Below are 22,428 nucleotides of genomic sequence, written 5' to 3'. Positions count from 1 at the left end.
TTGAACTTCTTTAATTTGTCCATGTTCTACTCACCCCCGAAGCATCCTAGGTGTATGTGACTTTCTGCTTTCAGAATAATCCATTCGAAGTTATATAAAAATTTTACTTGCTCTTCCAAGCCTTTCAGTGGTCGTAAGTGGGTGTTTGTTGTCAACAGTTCAGAAGATGTGAAATAAAGTGTGTGCATCTGTAATGAAACGTCCCTCACATGGCTCCGGGGGGGGGGGGGGGGGGGGGGGGGGTGAGTAAAGGCCCCCTCTACAGAATTCATTTGTTTTTGTAAGATAAATATTCAGATATCAAACGTAATAAACACTTTTTTTCCTCACATCTGCTGACTGTGGGACGTGGAAGACATGCAGGCGGAAGATGAAAGATGTATGCATCACATGCACACCTCCTCTTGGCTTATTTCAAAACCCGTTTTGTGCTTCTAATTCTTGACCAGCGGTATTTTTTTTACATCCACCTGCACATCTTTCAGATCCCAACAGGCAGCCCAAGTGAGAAAAAAAGTGTTTATTACGTTTGAAATCTGGATATTTATCTTACAATAAAGCATGGATTCGCTACTGGTGGCCTTTATTCACCCCCCCAATGGGACACTTTATTACAGATGCATTTCACGTCTTCTGAACTGTTGACAACAAACACCCGCTTACCCCCGTTGAAGGCTTGGAAGAGCAAGCACAATTTTTTAATATAACTCAGATTGGATTATTCTGAAAGAAGAAAGTCCCACACACCTAGGATGCTTCGAGGGTGAGTAGAAGATAGACACATTTTCATTCTCAAGTGAACTAACACTTTGATATCGGTTCCCTTTCGAATAGGAAATCTATTGGCATTTTTGCGAATGCCTCTGGCATGACTGATGTCTGAAGCATAAGTCTAAACATGACAATGAACTTGACATTGGTGGGCGGGAGCCTATGATGTCACAACTGGTGCAGCCAAAACTATAAAAGGGCACCTGTAAAGTACGTCATCCTCTTCTTGTCTGTTTCAGTGCGTCTAAAGAGGCATCTGTAAGTTGTAGGCTTGCTGTAAGCTCGACCATCTACTGAGAGCGTCCTCAATCCTATTTCCGCAATAGAGAGTTATCTTCATTGAGGAGTCCTCTCACCAGAGCTCCGCTAGGATACTATCTGTGAGCTGTAGGCTCTCTGTGAGGCTCTTTATGGGATGTCCTGAGTATGTGGCATAGTTTGGCCTTCATCTCATTTTGCTGAGGCCTCTGCTCCTAGAGCTCGGCCCTCTACCGTGAGCGTCCTCAAACATCCTCACGCTACAGAGAGTTCTTTCTTTGAGGCCTCTGCTCACCAGAGATAGGCATATTCTCTCGTTTTAGCCTCCACTCCTAGAGTTTGGCTAGATAGAATGAAGTGTTGCTAGGCCACCTTTAATTAAGAGGTTTTGTATTTCTCCACTCTGCAGAGCATTTTCCCATAGTGCCCTCTAGGGGACGCAGCGTCCTGTTCCCTTTATTTGGGAATCGTGGTTACATGTGTAACCTGAGACATTTCATTCGGCAGCTTTAAAATAATTAACCTTTGCTGTCAAAGTTTCTTAATATACACATAAAGCATAAACAGCTATTTAAAGGCCTTTCTAATGTAATCACAAGCGAAGATTTGCCACTGACAACGGCTTAATATTTTCAAAGGAATTTGACAGTTCAGTGAACTCGTACTGTACAAAAGTAAATAAGTGTGTTTGGAAGTTTCTACTGGTTTTCTCATTTACTGTTTTTGCTGTTATTTCATCCTCATTCAGGGTCTGTGGTGCATGTCTAATGTCTGTAAACATATTTTATGCATACTGGACGTCTTGCATAACGAGTCTTGATGTAGGCTATCATGTGTTCATGGACCTTTTTTAATCAATATTAAGATATTCACCATTTTTTTAAAGTCTGTTTATACTTGAATGTTTTAGAATTGATTCTTCTTCATGTAATCTCTCAATTAATATGACTTTTAAAAGTTGCATACAAAATGCAACAGCAGATAAATGCCGTTTTCAAGTTTTACCTTCATTTAACTCAAAAGAAAGATCATCCATGAACAAAAGGGATTTCAATATACCACCTTACCAAATGCCATTTGTCATATTTAAAGGTTATATATATATATATATATATATATATATATATATATATATATATATATATATATATATATATATACACACACACACACACACACACACACACACACACACACACACACACATATTGTACAATCATGCAGTTTGAAATGTAAAATTATTTAATTTTGTTTTCTTTATTAGAAAACACTATTATAATTACTAATTATGATTATTTATTTATTTACATATTTATCATTGCATATTTATTCAGCAATCAGTTTCAAAATAAATTATTTAAAAATAAATGTAACATTCATTCATTTCAGGACAAAAACCGTTCGCTTATTAACCAATATCACCTTTAACTTCTTTGACTTGTGTGCTGGGTAATTATTAAAGGGAGGATTGCAATACATCCAGCCACTGGACAGCAAGACAAGGTCAGATAAGTTCACATTCCTGTGCCATTGGCATTGAGTCAAACCCAAAGCTCGTTCGTACAGCTGCAGTCATAGGTCCTGATATTACTGGTCTACCCGTTACATCACGCCAATCAGCAAAAGAAGGAGCCACGTACAAAGTCTCTGACCAGTAGAAATAAACCATTTCAACAAAAATGAGGCTATAAAGATGTCAGATGCATGGTAGAGGCATATCTGGACTTGGTTTATCATAATATAAGAAGTTATATATGGATGAATTAATTATTAAATAATTTATTTTAATTTATTTTTACATTCAACCAAACGATAATTTTAATTTCTTTATTTTAAACTTTATTTATTATTATGATTATTGTGTTTTTGTTTAATTTATTTTTATAATTTATTTAAAAAATGTTTTTATTCATAAACTGCCCCTTGCCTCAGATGCTATTACTAGGGATGCACGATATTGGATTTTGGCCGATATTCGATATGCCGATATTTTCAAAATAATTTTGGCCGATGCCGATACCGATATATATACAAATATATACTGATATATTTAAACTTTAATTTTACTGAAGAGAAATCCATGTATCTCTTCTGTACTGATTCTACCATAAATTTATTATTTTACAAATGTAGACAGACATTCACATCTGAAAAACAGGTCAATTATTTCACTTGGAGAATATCGGTTTGGCTCATCGGCAGAAATATTCATATCGGCCGATACCGATATTGTGCCGATATTATCGTGCATCCCTAGCTATTACTATTATCGTAATTAAAGAGAAAGTAGTGAGTGTGAATACAAATGTTGAGGGAGTTGTCTTGATTCTCCTTTCATATCCGTTCCCGCTCATTCCAAAAGCAAAAGTATTCATTGCTAAACATCTGAAAGGAACTACAGACTCAAAAGAGCGATAGAAAACGCTGAAGAGGTGCTGTGTGGATGTGGTCTCTAAACTGTCACTATTGAGAACCGATCTTGTTCTTTTCAGACAGGAAATAATCCATAAGAGATTCACAATATGGATCCTGAATTACTCGCATGCTGATGTGAAATGTAACAATGCTGTGGCTGTTACACAGAACAGACGTCCATATATTGCATATATCTACAGTACGTCAGTGTCGTTCTTACTTGATACTCTGTATAAGAAGCTTGTTTTTCAAAGGGAAGCATTGTGCAAAGTGTGATGCAGTGTGTTTGGCCTTGACTGCAGCACAGAACAGTTGTCTTAGTGGTCTTTAGCAAGTAAAAGCTTGACAGCTGAAGAACGCCCCAAAATGACCCCAGACAGACAGCAACAACAACTGCTTGTCTTGTTTTTGAACCTTGAGGTTCCTGTTCTCTATTAAACTCACACAGTTTTGGTGTAACTTGTGATTTAAGTTGTATTTTCAATGATTAGTGTTTATTTATTTAATAGTCGGCCGAGCAAATGGGGGTTTCCTCAGTTTCTTCTTTCTCTTTTTTTTTTCTCATGCCTGAAATGTGTTGGGAGAACTATGTGAAACTCCTTGTGTCAGGTATTCAGCGCATGAAACAGAAATGAAACCATACACCGTAAAATGACTTCAAGTGTTATGCTCTAGATTACAGGATATTTGCAAAAAGACAAAACAGTTACACTGAATCTACCGGCAAAAACCACATAGTTCAGTCTCAAACCAGAAACATGAAGAAAACCACCTGATGAGGAGTTTCATAATCAATCATGCGGATGGTGGTAGGGCTATTATAGGGATAGTTCACCAAATTAAGAAAAACATCCTGTCATCATTCACTCATCCTCGTGTGAGTGCACCCATCGGACTTGCTTTCTTGCTAAAAACACAAAAGGAATCATTTAGCAGAATGTGTGGGCTGCTCTTTTCCATACATTGAAGGAGAAAAATAGACATAAAACACACAAAATAAGTACTTCATTTGATCTGTTATATTTCCCAAGTCTCCTGTACCCCCCAAAAGTATGTTATGTCCTCATTTATACACTAGATGGAAGCACTTCATAACCTCCAATTATAACTGCTTTCTCTTTCTAAAAGTATGTTTTTATGCTACTGCTGTCAAATAAGTTTTATACACTTCTTGCCTATTTTTTGGCATATTTATACATTTATACCACCTATTTCTTAAGTTTGATGGTTCATTTTCACAGTTTACCAGGCTCTTTCAAAGCAAAATGAAAGATGAAACGGCTCTTTTTTGTTTAATATGGAAGCATATGGGTAGCAATATTCAATTTGGAATGTAATATGCAAAAGGACAATGCAATATGTAAAATGGCAATGCATTTCTGTATTTACATTTTCCAATACATTTGTGGAAGGTTTGGTGCAAAATTAAAATATTTAAATTACATAAATTTCTTTTGACATTTTTACGATTACGATTTGTGTAACTATGTCATTTAATTTTCATTTTCATTTTGCACCAAATGTTGCACAAATGTATTAGAAAATGTAAATGTAAATACAGAAATGCATTGCCGTTTTGCATATTACATTCCAAATTGAATATTGCTACCAATATGCTTCCATAGTTTAAAAGTGTTGTTGGAGCATGATGGGAAGTCATGAGTGGAATGTTCTAGAGGAGTGAGAGGTACACTGCGGCTGTTATAGTCTCTACTCAGCCTCCCACTGATGTTATCATATTAAACGTCTGTGAAAACTAATATCACATTATTCAGCTGTTTATCCAAACATAAATTGAGTTACATAAGTTCATACTTTTTCCTGGCGCCAAATAGTTCATGGCGTCTGAGATTTCATTGACTCTGCTGGTATAATCAGGGTTGGGAATCGTCTTTCGCTTCATCATAGTGTTGACTCTGCCGCCGAAATCTTGTTATGTTAATTAGGTTAGCGAGACAACAAATATAAATAATATTTGATGTATTATTCTTGATCTTTCCTGCTGTGATTAGGCCTGTTATGATTATGAGACGCAGTACTGCGCAACAGCAGAGGTTCTGAGCTTCATACGGGTATATATATATATATATATAGTATTTCAGTATTTCTTCATGAATATGACTCAAAACATAATCAGATTTTTACAAGTGCTGAAAGCAGACAAAGAGAACCCAATCAAACAAATGAGATTTAAATATTTGTATATATATTTTTATGATAATATTCAGAAAAATTATCCAATATTACATATCTGTGAGTGGCAAAATTATGTGAATCTCTAGGATTAGATAATTTGAAGGTGAAATTAGAGTCCATCTTTTCAGAGATGTTTTAATCACATTCAATCAAACAGGTGTCTTTCCCTGCCCTGTTGTATTTCAAGAAAAATGCCACCGTTTTTCCATTTTCCACTATACAGGTACATATCAAGTCGTCTGAGTTGAGGGAAGAACATGATATGGAAATATGGAAAATTTTCCTTTAAAGAACAGGGATCTGTCAAAGTCTGATCGTGTTTGTAGAAGTGAATCATGGCAAGAACAAAGGTGATCTCCGGGTATTGTTTACATTTTATCGATACCGATACTGCTTACCGATACCGATACTGTTATCAATACTATTTGTTGCAAAATGCTATAAAGTTGTAGAAAATTTCAAGTTATTTTATTACTTCTGAACTTTAGCAACTGTATTAATGTTCTTCAGTCAAGAGCAAAGAATTACTTTTCTCTTTGTGTTTTATTTTATTCACATTAAACAAATCGTTTACCCCAAAATTAAAATTGTGTCATCATTTGCTCACTCTCAAGTTGAATGAGTTTCTTCTTCTGTTGAACATAAGTTATTTTGAAGAATGTGGGTAAGCAAACAGTTGCTGGTCCCCAGTGAATTTTTTTTTTTTTTTTTTTTCACTACTATCAAAGTCAGTGGGGACCAGAAACTGTTTGCTTACCCACAATCTTCAAACTGTATAATTTTGTGTTCAGCACAAGAATAAATACAAATTAATACATGACTGTGTGAACTATCCCTTTAATGACAAGCTGCAGTATGTTTAGTACTGTCCCTTTAAGAGCTTCACGTACCATCATCGGTACTTATCAGGCCCAATTACGTACCAGTCCAATAAAATACAGTTTCTCGGTACCTCATCAGGCTAGAACAGATTACAAAACCCTTTCTAAAGATTTTGGACTCCACAAATCCACAGTCAGACAGATTGTGTACAAATGGAGGAGATTCAAGACCACTGTTACCCTGCAGGGTTGCAAAGAAACCAAGGGTAACTTCTAAGCAACTAAAAGCCTTTCTCACAATGTAAAAGTGGTCATCGAATGGCCATTTTCTACAAGTTGATATGATTGTTTAGGGTCTTAATGAAAAGTCTGTGACATAGTTTGGTTATACTGCAATTCCTCGAAGGTAGTGTACAAAAAAACACTTTTTTTACCCTGTCAAAAACAGCTCTTTTCAGAGCAAGTCGTTTTGTAGCATTTTCCTTTAAATGTTGGGGCATATTCCCTTCAGAAACAAATGTAATCCACTGAGTTTTCAGCAGCTCAGATGTCGGAAGTAAATGACGACTGCTATGTTCATTATTACATCCAACAACAAAACAGCTCAATCGCTTAGGAGACATTCTTGTCTACATCTGCTTTTTTTTTTTTTTTTTTACATGGTTTGAAATCAAAATAATGAACAAATGTTGTATTTGTGGACTAAACAGCCGCGGGATAAGTAGCGGACTGCAAACTGTGCTGCTTCTGCACCACATACGAAACACACATGGACTGCATACACACTGCAGACGGAGTATGTGTGGAACAGGCGTATGGTAAGACACCAGTCCACTCTGTGCTGAAACCCTACTGTCAATCAAACTTTTGTGGGAGGGGCCTGTCTGTGTGACATCACAAAGACAGGCATCTGAGATCGGCTTGATTTGAGAAAGGGATAAAGATTATTATTTTTATTTTTTTTTATCATTAGAGGGTGGTTGTTTACACACACTCCCAAGACACATTTCAGTTCAAACAACTTGCAAAAGTGCATTTAGCATCCGATGACCGAGAGTTGCAAGGATAAAGCCACTGCTCTTTAAAAAGAGCATTGCTGCTTATCTACAGTTTGCTAAAGACCACGTGGACAAGCTGGATGGCTACTGGAGAAATGTATTGTGGACAGATGAGACCTAGACCTAGCGATATTTTTGGAAGACAAGACCACACTGTATTCCATCCAACTTATCCCATCTGTGAATCATTGATGGTGATGGTATCATGGTTTGGGTCTGGTCAGGGCAGCTTGCCATCATTAAGAGAACAATTAATTCCAAATTACGCCAGCAAATTCTAAAGGCAAATTTCTGGACATCTGACCAAGAACTCAGTTTTAAGAGAAAGTGGGTCATGTAGCAAGACAACGACCACAAGCACACAAGAACAAAAGAAGAACAAAGTTGATGGTTTGGAAAGGCTGAGCCAAAGTCTGGACCTTAAGTGAAATGTTTTGGAAGGACCCGAAGCAAGCAGTTCGTAGGAGGAAACCTACCAACATCACAGAGTTGAAGGGGTTCTGTCATTGTGAAGGACTGATCAGCAGTTACAAGAAACGTTTAGCTGCAGTAATTGCTGCAAAAGGGAGTCATACCAGATACTAAAAGCAAAGGTTCACATACTTTTGCCACTGACAGATTTGTAACACTAGATCATTTTTCTCAATAAATAAATGACAAAGTATATATTTTTGTCTCATTTGTCACACTGGGTTCTCTAGATCAATCTTAAAATATTTATAATAAATATTTAATAAATATGAAATTACATTACATAAAAATCAAACGTGTGTGTGTATATATAAAATAAATACAATTATTATAAGTTATATATAAATTATAAGTATTACAAATTAAATCAATATAAAGCATAGATATAAAGCCATCTGCTATTTTGATGGAGTGGACCCCTGGGATCCATCACGGAGGAATCCGTGTAAAAAAAAAAAGAGAGAGAAAGAGAGCATTTGGGCTGATTTTGTTTTGCAGACCTGGCAACCCGGACCTCAGATTTCTTTTTTTGTGTTTGTGAACAAACGTACTTTTGCATGCTGTTTTAAATTAAGGGAATATTTGACTTTATTCTCCTCTGAGCAGTTTTCTTGGTCTTCCATCTTGCTCTCGGACATGACATTTACCTCATACCCTAGTGATGGATGGTGTATGCGGGAGACTTGCCCTATGAGTTTTGTAACCGTTTGGCAGGCAAAATTTCCCAAAACTACATGTCTCTGAAATAATATTGAGCATTAGCTCTGCTGAAAGCAGTGGGCTCTTGCCCCAGATACAGAGTAAGCAGCCTTGTATTTCAAAATAATTTGAAATATGATAATATTAACTAGCTTTTCAGCTTCAAAATTCGTCATATTGCCATCAAGCACTGGGATTAGCCACAAACAAATGTACTGCTCTTATGAAACCGGTATATGTGTGTCCTTGTTGCGTTGTAAATATCAGTCTGTCCCAGGATTGTATGGCTGGTTTGTCCCGGTGCACTTATGCTTCTCGCTGAGGATTGCATAACTCTTTGCAGACTGCAGCCGCAGGAATTGATTACTCAGGACACTGCCAGTTAGCTGTTATTATAATGATGGTCCTGCCAGCCTGTTGAATTATAAGCTCTCCCCAAGAGACTCCACTACAAAGACAGAAATGCATTCATCATATTGTGTGTGATCGCCGCAAGACACACACTGCAGGGTCTATAAGATTACAATTGTAAGAACGGGCTCCCTTTCAAGTTATGAGTGTGTTTTTGAATTCGCCGCACCCTATGGGATGTTGAATGGGAATTTGAACCGGAAGGTCAGGAAGAGGATTTCATTAAATGGCATCTCACGGAAATGAAACACAGCCACATGTGAGGAGTTTCATGAGTCCAACACATTCGGGAATGTTTGTGGTTACATCACACTGAAAGATGAAATGTATTCACTGATCTATATAATATTATAACAATTACTATTAATATTATTAAAATTATTATAACAATAATATATATCGATGGATTCTTATTTCTCAGAAATAATTTCCATGTCATTTCAGTTCGAATTCATGTTTATTTGTGAAACAAGACATAAAAAGTAAAACATCCAGAGAATACATCATTTGCTCCCCAGTGGATCCTCTGCAGTGAATGGGTGCTGTCAGAATGAGAGTCCAGTTTCCTTGTTTGTAAGGAACAAATCAATTGCTTAAAGGCAGAATATGAGACCTCTATTCATAACATTGCTTTTTGAGTGAAAAAGTGTCTCGTCTGAGTCAGGTGAGAGATACGCACGGATCAAGCACCATTTACACGTGAAAATTACTTGCCAAAAGCCGTAATTACGAGAGTTGTGAGATAAAAGATTATTTAAATGTTTATATTTTTATTACTATTCCCCACATGCTCACTAAAAGTGTTTATAAGTCTGATTAGTTTCCTGATTCGGATAGATAGTTTTGACAGATGATATCATGATTTTTCTTTTTCTTTTTTCTTCTTTTTATTTATTTCTTTTTCCTTATCGAATGTTGTATCTTGTCAGCAATAACCTGCCCATGGACTTTTTTTGATTACTGACAGTTTAAGTGCTGGCAATGCAATGTTTTCCATTGAATTACATTTGGCTATATTATTCCCAAGACGTTTTTAATGTGCATTCACCCTGGGCTGGAGGATTGTGTATTGTGCATCTCTTCAGCGAAACATTTGTCTTTCTGTGGCTCCAAACTATGCCAAAATTAAAATTAACCTATGTCAATTTTATGGTCATTCTTGAACTGAAATTTTGGTGATTTAAATAAACCATTTTACACCGCTGCTTGAACTGAACGCAACATATCCACCGTGTGTGATGGCCTACCTACAATGGCCTTGGAGAAGGCATTGAAAAACAGCCATCTATAAGCATGACTGTTGAGAACATTGTAATATTCATTTAATTAATAAAATCTGTTTAAGTAATGTTCCTTGTTAGTGTGCATTAATTTCAACATCAACTAATACAAATTGTTACAGTTGCTTCTGCTATCAATGTTCCATGATGCATTTTAGAATCTATCGTTTCATTAATTGGTATCGGCCAGTGTGGTCCAACCTAGTTATCAGTATCTGTAAAATCCTCCAGTAATTTTTATGTGAGAGGACAACAGGGGCTGGACTTTTCCACTGGGGGAAGCATATTTATAGATTATAGACTCATATTTTGTTCAGAAGCAACAGTTTAAAGTTAAAATGCATTACTGAAGTCATTGCTTAGCTGTTTGCCTCACAAAACATTAACTGATGGACTGGAGTCATGTGGACTATTGAGATGTTTTTATCAACTGTCATTGTGGCGGCACCCATTCACTGCAGAGGATCCACTGGTGAGCAAGTGATGTAATGCCAAATTACTCCAAATCTGTTTACATGAAGAAACAAACAAATTTTTGGAGGGTGATTACATTTTCATCTCATTTTTTGGTTGAAGTAATATTTAAACCTGCACACAAAAAGGCAGAAATATAATTTCTAGATTAATAGTAATTTTATCTAGATACACTTATATTTTTAATCCATCTATTTTTCCTGATACATGAAAAATGTGCTCTTTTCTTTGTGTTGCTTTGGGAGGTACTGCTGGGTCTATTTTTAGTCTGGCACTTTAAGTTAAGTGGAACCAGTCGGTGTTGCTGTATTGGGTGGGGTCTCGTGGTTGAGGCCAACCTAAAGTATATCATTATGGCTATTTTTAGCTCTTCCAGATATGTCTTGGGAAACAGCTAAAACTTATCTTATAGACGGATCCTCTGAGCTTTCACTGTTTGGAAGAAGATAAATGAATGGAAGGTGGTGGTATGACCGCAACAGTTTTCTTTCTCTCCTTCTGTACACACATAAATCCAGGCATTAGTATATTTAAACGCGGCTTATTAAAACACACACTTGATAAAACGTTCTTTGTTTGCCAGTTTCCATGCGCAGCCCTGCCGTGGCTTCTCCAAAAGAAACTTATCTGAGACAGAACATTTTATTGTCCTAAATAAGTTAACAGGCACACAATGAATTGTCGTTAATCTCCTTCTCATCATGTCTGTTTTTAAGCCAGTCCTACCGAGACAAACGGACATTAGAGGCGGTCTCGTACTCAGGACTCCTCTCTCTTTGTGTTTCAGCAGCTCACTGTAACATACTGCTTCAGCAGCCTCATATTTTACAGTTCTGGATTTAATCGTCAAACTTCTATCAACCAGAATGAGGTTCAAACGGAACGGTTCGTACACCTTAAACAGGTAAGCATTTTAAGATCAAACGGGCATAATCGTGGGTTCATGGACGCGAATGACTTATATTCAGTTTTTTTTTCGCTAAACGTAGAGTTTGCTGGTTTTGTTTGTTTTTAAACGCATGATGACCGTTCACGTTCGATTTTCATTGTTACGTTCCATTCCGCTAACAGCCACATGTGTTTCGCGTTTGAATAGTCCGCGTTTCCACTGCACGAGAACCTTTCAAAAATGTTTAAATTGACTCTGACCTTACAAATACTAGTGTTTTAGTAAGGCTTAATGTGTAACGAACGCTTGCTGCCACATGCACTGATTTTGCAGCGTTTGTGTAGTTTACGAACTTGTTACATGGTTTAAAACATCCACGTTTTCTCTTAACGAAACCATGAAACTCCGGCGGTGTTGGGTTTTATTTCGGGGAATAAACCAGTAAACCTGTAAATCTTGCTTTAAGGAGGGAGGGGTGGTACTTTTCTCCCATTTCCATTGAGAGAACCGAAACGAACGCATAGCATCGCCCGTTCCTACAGCCTCCTCGCAACTGTTATTCATTGGAGTCCAGCGTTTAGGCTTTTTGAGTGACCAGTCATTGTCAGATCATTAGCACACAATACACATGCACTTTCTCTGCTCATGTTAATTACAATGTTTTCTTGCACGGTTTAAGAAACACACACACACACACACACTAGTTGTTTCCTTGTGTAACCTTATTCTGGGTTTAAATTGAATGCTTTATTTAGCACTTACAGATCATGCAGGATTAATTTCTACTATCTAAATGTTCCATGGAACTTTCCCCCGGTGATCTCACAAAATGTTGCTTCTTCCTGGAAAACGCTTGTCCTCTCTGCAGCTTTCTCATCACAAAGGGAAGGATCTTATCACACCGGCGCTGTAGTCTCCAGAGCTTCTGCTTCGTAATCAGTCTGTGCCTGTAGGGATAACGTCATCGAGTCTGGAAGAAGATCACTGTGGTTGCTGCTTTGTTAATGCAGAGAGGGTTCAGACTTAAAACTGATGTCTGAGGTCTAGCTCCTCTCAGTGGTTTTAAATTGACACAATAGGTGATGTAATCTGTTTCTGTGGTTGGGTAATTGATTATCCTTTTGCATATTTACATGCATATAGAAAAAAAAAGTAGACACTTATTTATTTTTGGAAGTAATGATATATATTTGCCACCAAAAATGATATATATATGTGTATATGTATATGTATATGTGTGTGTGTGTGTGTGTTTAAATCTGACATTTAATTGAACACAAAAGATGGATTTAAATAATAAGAATAATTGGTGTTGTCAATATTCTAGGCAGAAGATCTTATGTGCTTGGTTGGTGTATTAGAAACAACGTGGTTTGTTTGCAGTTTTGCAAGAACCGATGAGATTTACAGGCAAATACAGTTAAGTTGCCGTTGGCCATATTTAATGACATCAATGTTGGTTTGGGAACATTGACACACTGGTCATTGACAGAAGGGTAGGATATCAATATGCTGTCAATGTATAACTATATACATTTGGGTCTGTTTGACATGGAATAAAGTGCACAAGCCATGTGGACCTCTGTAATAGTGCTTTAATTGTGATGTTTGGCCTGTTTGGAGCTTGACAGGCATGGTTCCCATCCATAACTGGCATGTGGAAAAAGTGCATGAAGATTCTTCATTATTTTTTCTTTTCTTTCGCATGAAGAAAAAATAACAAATTTTGGAATATGGAGGTATAAAATCTGTGACAAGTCAAGGTTAAATGGAAAAAAACAAAACCAGATCATGCATGCTAGCCAATCAGGATGTGAACCTCAACCAGTGCTGCGAGTTTTGGTCTAATTGTTTGTCTGAAAAATGAGAGATGGGGAATCTTTTTGCTTAATGACCAGAAATTTTTATTTTATTTGGTTTTATATTAATAAGAGACTGTCAATTTTCCGGGGTTTTTTTTCAATGTAACTCCTTGTGCCAGAAAAGTGATATATATATATATATATTTTTTTTTTTTTTTTTTTTGTCTTTTTAATTTTTTTTATATATAATAGCTTTGTCTCCAGAGTTATGTGTTTTTTTTTTTCCCTCACATTGGTTGCTTACCTCTAGGTACTGACCTATGATGTGTGTAAATTTTTTTTTTTTTTTTCTTAAGAGCACAAAGCGTTCATGGGAAGAACATTTCACTAAAGGTATCATTTGAAGGAGCTGTTTGAGGCCCTTAAAAATTTCCTGGCTCAAAAAATTCCTGCAGTGAGCCGTCATCGGTTTCCAGCAAGTCTATTTGACAATCCAGTGCTCCCGCCTCAAAGTCAGAGCCAACGGGAGACTGAGACAGCGGTAGAATGAGAGAGAGAGAGAGAGACAAGATGGGAGGGGGAAACTGAGGGTATCAGAAGAGAGGAAGACACTAGTGCTGAACGACTGCACGCGTTGTGCTCGCCTGCTGCGGACGCTTGTTTGTTTGCTGACTGAACTGTTGTTCTGTCTGCACCGCGCCAAGGGAAATCGCCACCTAACAAGGCCCTGACTGTGTGCTGTCCAACAACTGGAAGCAGGAGAGGGGGTCAGAAAGTGTGAGAAGAAACCGTTTGGGGCTCCACTGCAGATCTGCAAAGATTCAATGCAAAGAGTTCACGCTATAACGGATGCCACTTACCTGTAGTACATCTTAAAGCCGGCTCGACAGAGGACGGGACCGTCTGATTGCTGACCTCACAAGCTGCATGGGGGTTCTTGTGTGTTGTGACTGCTTCTTTTACAGGTACCAAAACTGGCAGTTTGGGGATGTTTTATCCTCCTCCTCTGCATGTTTTTTTCTTTTCTCCAGAAGTCCTCTACTGCCTTGGAGTTGAGGATGTGCTTAAAAGTATGCTGGGCAATCTTTCCTAAGATGACGCCTAGAGTCTTTGGCAAGAGAAAGAGTCATTATCTGAAGTTCAATATCTGTGCAGCTCATGACTTTTTGTAGAGTGTTGGGGCTACAGACCAATGTTGGTTGGGACACGATGTTCCCAGCTTGCTTTTTCCCAATTGCTAAGGGCAGACTTTGCCCTCTCCAGTGTTCGTTTCGACCTCTACCTCGATTTGGAAAGTTAAGCAAGTGGGCTTTTCAAAAGTTAGTGAAAGCTAACAGACCAGTGCGTGTTTTTTTTATTTTTTTTTTTTATGTGGACTGCTTGAGAGTTGCTCTTTCCTTTTTCTGTTTACATATGGTTGTAGTTTTATTTTACTGTGGAGCTGCTATATATAACTTCGCTAAAGTTCCAGGGTTTTTTAAGGCTGCTCGCCAATGTGAAATTGTCCCAGATGTATTTGATTAAAAAGTTGAGTTTGTTTTTTGCTGATCTATCGGTCCTTTGTTCTGTCCTCTTCATCTTTCCACCGTTTCTGTCTCCTTTTAGACTCTTGTTGATTCAGAGTCATTGTTTACATTTGGCAAGCTAGAAAACCAAACTCTGCTTGATCTGGCAGTGTATTTTGTCTTCTGTGGCTGAGATGTTATTGGCTGGCTGTTGTGGATGGAGTTCATGTCTTTGTAGTGCAGTATACAAACTCACTGTTTGGTTTTATAACGCCGTCGTCAGGTAGTGTTGTTTAGTCTTTCAAGTTTACATTGCCAATCGTAAGTGTCCTCAGGGATGTTGATTTTGGACACACCTGCTTTCCACAAAACATATTGTAACCTCTGTAGTGTCTGATGTTTAGATAACAGCTTGTGTATATAACCAAAGCTATGCTTAAGTTGGAATAACTGTACTGACAAGTTGACTGTGTGTAGATGGAAATGTTGTACGTGACCACGCCATGACTTGAATGGATGGAAAATGCATCCTTGCAAAATTCATGCCGTGTCAAATATAGTGTTGTTAATCTTGTTTAGGTGAAGTCCAACTCCCGAAATCTGTAATGGCATCCTGTTTGGGATTGTGTAAACAGATTTGAGTTCCTGTAGTTTTCCATTTAGTGCTTCCTCAAAGGTGGCCAAAATGTTACGCATGATTTTGCATGGAAGTGATTTGTTATGGGAGTGTAGGTATCTTAATATGATTTTCAAGTACGCCGTTATCTGTGAAGCCATCTGACTGGGGCGTCTATTTAATCTGATGTCATTTAATTGGTCTGTGTTGGCCAGCGGTTCCTTACTGTCTGCATTCTTTAGCTGTGGGCCAATATCCTGTGACGATCAAAAAAGGCTTCATCTTTGAGGTTTCCTTTTTGAATAAAATTAGCATTGTGTTCAAACTAAATAATGTATTGTTAACCATATTGCTGTTGTCTAGTAGTAGTTTAATGAGGGTTTTTTTTTTTTTTTTTTTTTTTTTTTTAGTAGGTTTAATTTTTGGATGCTGATAAGCTTATTTGTTATAAGTTTTGCACCAAGTTCTTATACTAAGTTTCTAGAAAACGTGCACTAAACCCATTTTATTCTTAGTCTTAATGCGATTAAAATGATTTGTACTTTCATCATTCATATCAGCCACAAAAACATAAAAACTAAAGACGTGGAGGTAGGATGTACTAGATTGCACTTGAACATTACTGTATGTCTTACCTTTTAATTGCATTAAGGTTTTTTCTTTTTATAAATAGGCAGTACATTTGCACATCCATCAGTTACCTATTCCATAGTTTGTTGTCATGGTTGGATAATGTTGTCATATTATCTGTAGCCCCTCCAGACCTGCAGTTCCCCTCTGTCTTTCCCCCTTCAGTCTCTCGTGTGAATATTACGTAAATGCCTCCTCCCACTGCGATATCGGCTTGCAGTGACGCCTCTCTCACACTGCCTCAGCATCCTGAGCACCTGATAATGCTTGCTCAGCATCATAGCCGAAGGTCACTTCATTCATTCCTACCTCAGCTGGAGACTCCGCACACATCCACCCGTTTCAACACTTAATCACATCAGCAAAGGATAAATGATTGCTTAAGCTGTGTAGGGCATAATCTGTTTTGGCGGTACTCTGCAAACCACATGTCCACCCCTCCCAGTACTCGTTTAATTACCCTAGAGATGTTGTTCATTCTTGACAGATGTGCCCCTTTAATTTCTTTTGTAATTATCTGTGATAAATTATGTTGAAATGGAGGGAGGTTACCACAAGACCATCACCACAGAACTCGTCATCACTCCCTTAGCTTGATAATGTTCACACATCTCATAATGGGAAAGTTTTTTTTTTTTTGCAGTGCTAAGCCTTTCTATATTTAGCAGACAAGAGCTTCTTGCTGGAGGAAAAGGAGGAACACAGTATTGCTCATCACTGCAGGTTCTTGTTAGGTAACGTCCAGAGGTCGCAGCTGTGACGCCATCCGCTTGGAAATGGCTTGGGCCCCGCTCATTCAGGAACACTTGCATTCTGACAGACACATTCAGTTCCATTTGCACATCAAGGTCACAGCATGCATACGTCTTAAAGGTTAGTTCTCGACATTTAACCCCATTTTCAGATCTTGAAATCAAGGGGGGGGGGATGTACACTGGAGGAGTAAAACTCATTGAACAGAAGTTAACACTAAAGAGATTGGTGGTCCCTTCATTCAGGGTTGGCCAATTTGTGTTGTTTGCTCTGAGAAAGGGAGGCACTAGTAAAAGCTGGAATACACAAATTGTAAAATTTGAACAGACTTTAAAATGCTAGACATCATACACTTACTGACTTTGTAAACAGTCACAAAGGAAAAACTGGGCATCATACACTAAATGACTGAGGATCATACACTACCAGACTTTAAAGTCCTTGAGATCACTGCAAACTCACACAGAAATATACGCCTTTTTGCTTGGAGATGTGTGACAAATTTGTATCAAAAATCGGCTCAAAATATAAAACCTATTTGATATCCTCTGGCTTGATGGATCACAGTCTGAAGCTAAAAAAATCTGAGTCTGTGACTATCATACACTGCGTGGTTTTCTATGAAATCTGTCTACTCAAATCTGCAGACTGACTCTGACTTTCGGCAGCTAGCATTAACTTATTCAAATTCTAAATCGAGGGAAAATCAGGGCAAAAGTAGTGTAGTGTGTTCCAGCCTTAAAGGGATAGTTCACCCAAAAAACTAAATTATGTCATAATTAACTCACCCTCATGTCGTTCCAAACCCGTAAGTCCTCCATTTATCTTTGGAACACAGTTTAAGATATTTTAGATTTAGTCTGAAAGCTCTCAGTCCCTCCATTGAAGCTGTGTGTACGGTCTACTGTCCATGTCCAGAAAGGTAAGAAAAACATCATCAAAGTAGTCCATGTGACATCAGAGAGTCAGTTAGAATATTTTGAAGCATCGAAAATACATTTTGGTCCAAAAATAGCAAAAACTACGACTTTTTTTCAGTTCAGTCAGTGTACTGGTTGAGTAAATTAATTACTCTGGGATATTGGCTTGGTTGAACTCAGAGGGAGTGTCAGCCACATTAAAAAAAGTTAACAGCTTAAGTCATTTGTGGATTAATGCATATTGGAGACGCAAACTGTTTAAAACAATTTGATTTGGTAAACTGGTTCAAAAAGAACTATCGAATGATTACATCGAATGATTCGTTCGCAAACCGGATATCACTGAACTGTTGTGTTTTGAACTCTCTCTCACAAGAGACCCGGAAGAGAAGACAATGCTGAATAAAGTCATAGTTTTTGCTATTTGCTATTAAATTCTAACTGACTTTCGGATGTCACATGGACTACTTTGATGTTTTTCTTACCTTTCTGGACATGGACAGTAGACCGTACACACAGCTTCAATGGAGGGACTGAGAGCTCTCGTACTAAATCTAAAATATCTTAAACTGAGTTCCGAAGATAAAAGGAGGTCTTACATGTTTGGAACGACATGAGGGTGAGTTATTAATTACATAATTTTTTTTTTTTTTTTTGGGTGAACCAACCCTTTAAGTTGATCAAAAGTCAGCAGTAGCTGTTTCTATGGCATATTAATTTCAGCTGTTTATCTCACCAATTTTCCTTCCAAAACATGTAGTTGTGTCATCCATACTTCTGCTGGAAAGCATGCAAAGAGCCTAAGTCTCAAGAACTGCTGCTTGAAAATGTTTGGCCAGACCAGCATCAGGTTCAGGAAAGCTACGTGAAGCTCCAAACCACAACATTGAGTTGTTGTGGATTCAACCTCCTCAGGGATGATACCAAGGGGCTCTCCTGAGGTTTGGTTGGATGGGTTTCTATCCCAGAGGAATCTAAGCTGCTTACAGGATAACAGTTTCCATGAGCCTCACACCTGAGCTGGGCTGCTGTTTACATTTCTACATCCAATAAAACACGAGGCTTAGCTCTTCACATGACTATACGTGTTTTGTATTTTCTAGTAGGCTCTCAGTCTCAGTTGTTCTGAGGTGTCTTCATTGAGTCTGTTAGCTGAGCATGTACCACAGCAATGAGGGACCTGTTATTAAAGTTATGATTAAAAATGAAGAGTATAAATGGTTTGTCTACAAACTGGAAAGTTCTGAATGAATCTTTGGTTTCCAGTTTGTCTCTGTGGGGATGGGTGGAGATGTTTGTGTAAACACTGAACAGAAATGTCTATGATAGTGGAAGTCCTGCTAGGGCAGAATCAGGAAATGAGCGTCTGAGAGCACTTACGGGCTAAATTACAGTTTTACCAAAAAAGGAATTGGGACAGAAACTAACCACCGAGTGATTCAGCTGTAGCACATGTTCTGATGTTCGTCTCGCAGATCTGTGGTCCGGTCGCTTGAGCACTGCTGTTGTCAGAAAATCCTTACTGTTTGGCATTTGACACCTCAAAGTCAATATGCATTACACGCGCTGTCTATAAGAGAGGGTTTCCTTCTCTTGCACCACTCACCACCCCGAAGGTCTTTTGTTGTGCAGCACAAATGTTTGGCTCCTTTTCTTAAGCATGAAACATGGCATCCCTCAGCTTATTTCCTCTCTTGTACAGAGGTCTTTTTATTAGACTGAAATGAATATATTGACAAATCAAGCAAGAGTGATACAAGAATGGCCAGTTTGGACCGTTTACAAAGAGGCTTGTTTGATGCATGTGGGCAAAATGCTGTAAGAAATGGCAGTCAATGGAGAAAATGCTTTTGGCAGTCAAATGGTTTAGTTACAGTATTTATCAGCAGGGGCTAAATTGAACATGCTAACCAGCAACTTTGGTTGATGTACTTCTGTATTTCTCCAGTAGGAGGCACTTTATACTGTAAAAACAAGAGTCATCCACTGTTTGTATCTCTGCCTTCAGATGGAGCTTGTGGTTTTGTGGATCACATGGTCTTTTTTTTTTCTTTTTATAACTGTTTTTGTTTTTTAGCCCACAGCTATTTTTGCTCTTGATCTTCTTACATCTTTACTGTAACTCTTGCCATCCATTTCAGATGAATTAGTGTGTGCCTGTGCACGTTTGTGACTATTCATATGTACCTCATTACTTTACATAATGGATGTCTACACTGATGAAGCTTGTCTCACCATCTTTCATCTTTTTGTCCTTCAAACAAAGACCTTGATTAGCTTTTCCTAGCTCCTAATCTGGAGATCAAAGGCTCTGCCTCCATAATTACCAGCATTCAGTGGCTCTTTCACAAGCTGAATGAAGCCGGTCCTTTCCAATGCTTTATCTCGTTGTCTCTCAATCGATGTTGCTTTGGATTAACATCTGTGTCCCATCTTTACGTCTATAATCCTAATCCACTTGAAATCATAATGACTGTTTATTTAAATTGCTGTAACTGAAGGTGACAAAGCAGCATGATTAAACCCGTTTTTAATGAGCAATATTGCTAGGGATGCACAGGAACTAAAATTCTTGCTGATATTAGATAATTGTTTTATATAACAGATAAATGGCTAGCATTAGAAATCTGTATTATGTTGTCTAAATAAATACTCTAAAAATAAAACCTTAAAACTAAAACCAGTTGTTTTAAATGCTAGATGCTGAAGAGAATTTTTGGCATCAGAACATAAAAATGCGCAATATAAAAAATGGATACAAAGTTTGATATTTGCTAAAACTTTAACAGTGATATTAAATAACTAAATAATAGATTAAGTTAACATTAGATGATGTAACTGATCATGTTATCTAGGACCAGCAGCATCTGCCATCATCTAGTGAGCAATAGCATATTAACCAAAGGCTGATTTGGTGCTAATAAACAAACATTGATACATTTAAATTACCTTGCACAGTAATTAAACAACAAATTAACTAAAACAGAATATGTATATAGACAACATTTGGTAGATTTCCTAATGGACACTAATAAGATGGTTTCTTTTGTTCATTGGTTTATTGGTTGTCAAGTTATCATTGACATCGTATTGCTACTTTATGGAAGCCTGTTTCAACCATTGTATAAAAAATAAAAAAGGTAATTGCGACTATTTATCTCACAATTCTGACTTCTTTTTGTTCCCCCGCAATGGATAGTTTACATCTTGCAGTTATTTTTTTCCCCTCAGAGTTGCGAGATATAGTGTTTCTGACTTCTTTTCACAGAATTATAAAATGTAAACTCGCAATTGTGAGTTACAAAGTCCAGCTCAAAAAGAGTCCTAAAAGACACCATTTTCTTAAAATTGCGAGTTCATATCTGTAATTCTGAATTTATTTCTCAGAATTGCATGTTTATATCTTGCATTTCTGACTTTATAACACACAATTGCGAGTTTATTGCAAGTCATTTTAACTTTTTGATATTATCAGTTTTTTTTTTTTTTTTTTTACTTGAAATTGCGAGTTTACTTAAAAATATTTTATGAGATGTAAACACAATTTGTGAAAAAACAGCATTGTGAGATAAAGTTGTTTTTATTGACTGGCGAAACCGGCTTCGCACTGTGTATTGATTCAGGGAGTTTTATTGGACAATTGCTGCATAGTTGCTTTTGAAGCAAGTTAGAACTGCAACTACCAGCTATTTTGAGATTTTGATTAATCTGCCGAGACTTCAGGGTATGTTTGTAGATTTGTTTGCCCTGTATCAAGATTACCAAACTGAACCTGAACCTCCAACCGCTGGAATGCTGCGTGTGTGGTGAAGCCTTCTGAACATGCTACAACACGCTTCCAACTTCTCTTTGTGGCACTTTTTCCTTCATTAACTCGTTTGCTCTTTCTTTTTCTGCCCCTCTGGCCTTTTTACTTAACATTTGCTGGGCCATTTTCGGTTTTATTGTTATATTACCATTTACAACCAAAAATTATATAATGAACTTAAACTTGAACGGTTTTAAAATCAGATTTTACAAATTCCCGGAATTTGTGTATTTCAGCCAAAAACAAAACCGAATCTCTCAAGCAAGATTTGTAACATGATTGCCATAAAAAAAAACAAAAAACAGATCTGATATGTTTCCTGAAAGTTTTCTTTTCCTCATCCATCCATCCATCCATCTATCTCTTGCTTTCACTGCTCCGTCCGCGTGTTTCTTAGCCGAGGACAGAGCGTGTTGGTGCATGCAGTAGCTCCGCGGCAGGAATGTGTGATAGGATGCAGGACCATGCTAAAAATGGCCATCTTCCAAAATCTCTTCAGGAAAGCAGAGGATATGAGCTGATATACGACTCAGAATGTTGAAAAAAATATTTAATGCCTTTTGCTAGTGAAAAATAGTCAGTTCATACCAGAAAAATAAAAGGCTGTAAACTCTTTTAAATTAGTTTAAGATTTAGATTTTTGTGGCTCTG

At 37.5% G+C, this 22,428-nt stretch overlaps 1 protein-coding gene across 12 annotated transcripts in view; it reads left to right on the top strand.

The window, feature by feature from the left end:
* LOC127947066 (MOB kinase activator 2) overlaps positions 1 to 22,428 on the top strand; it is a 45,303-nt gene that overhangs the window by 7,489 nt on the left and 15,386 nt on the right. Inside the window, exons 1-2 of one of the 12 annotated variants that reach the window (XM_052543984.1) lie at positions 11,162 to 11,321; positions 11,645 to 11,758. The exons of 2 other annotated variants lie outside the window; for them this stretch is intronic. In XM_052543984.1, coding sequence (XP_052399944.1) covers positions 11,721 to 11,758 — 38 coding nt within the window. In that variant the 5' untranslated portion in view covers positions 11,162 to 11,321; positions 11,645 to 11,720. Of the gene's footprint in view, positions 1 to 11,161; positions 11,322 to 11,574; positions 11,759 to 14,140; positions 14,511 to 22,428 lie in introns of those variants that run through there. 9 more of the 12 variants (XM_052543993.1, XM_052543985.1, XM_052543991.1 and 6 more) reach the window with 9 other exon arrangements.

Source organism: Carassius gibelio, chromosome A25 (assembly GCF_023724105.1).
Source record: "Carassius gibelio isolate Cgi1373 ecotype wild population from Czech Republic chromosome A25, carGib1.2-hapl.c, whole genome shotgun sequence".
Lineage (NCBI taxonomy): Eukaryota > Metazoa > Chordata > Actinopteri > Cypriniformes > Cyprinidae > Carassius > Carassius gibelio.
Note: the sequence above shows the minus strand (reverse complement) of the source record. Positions and strands in the feature narration are given on the sequence as shown.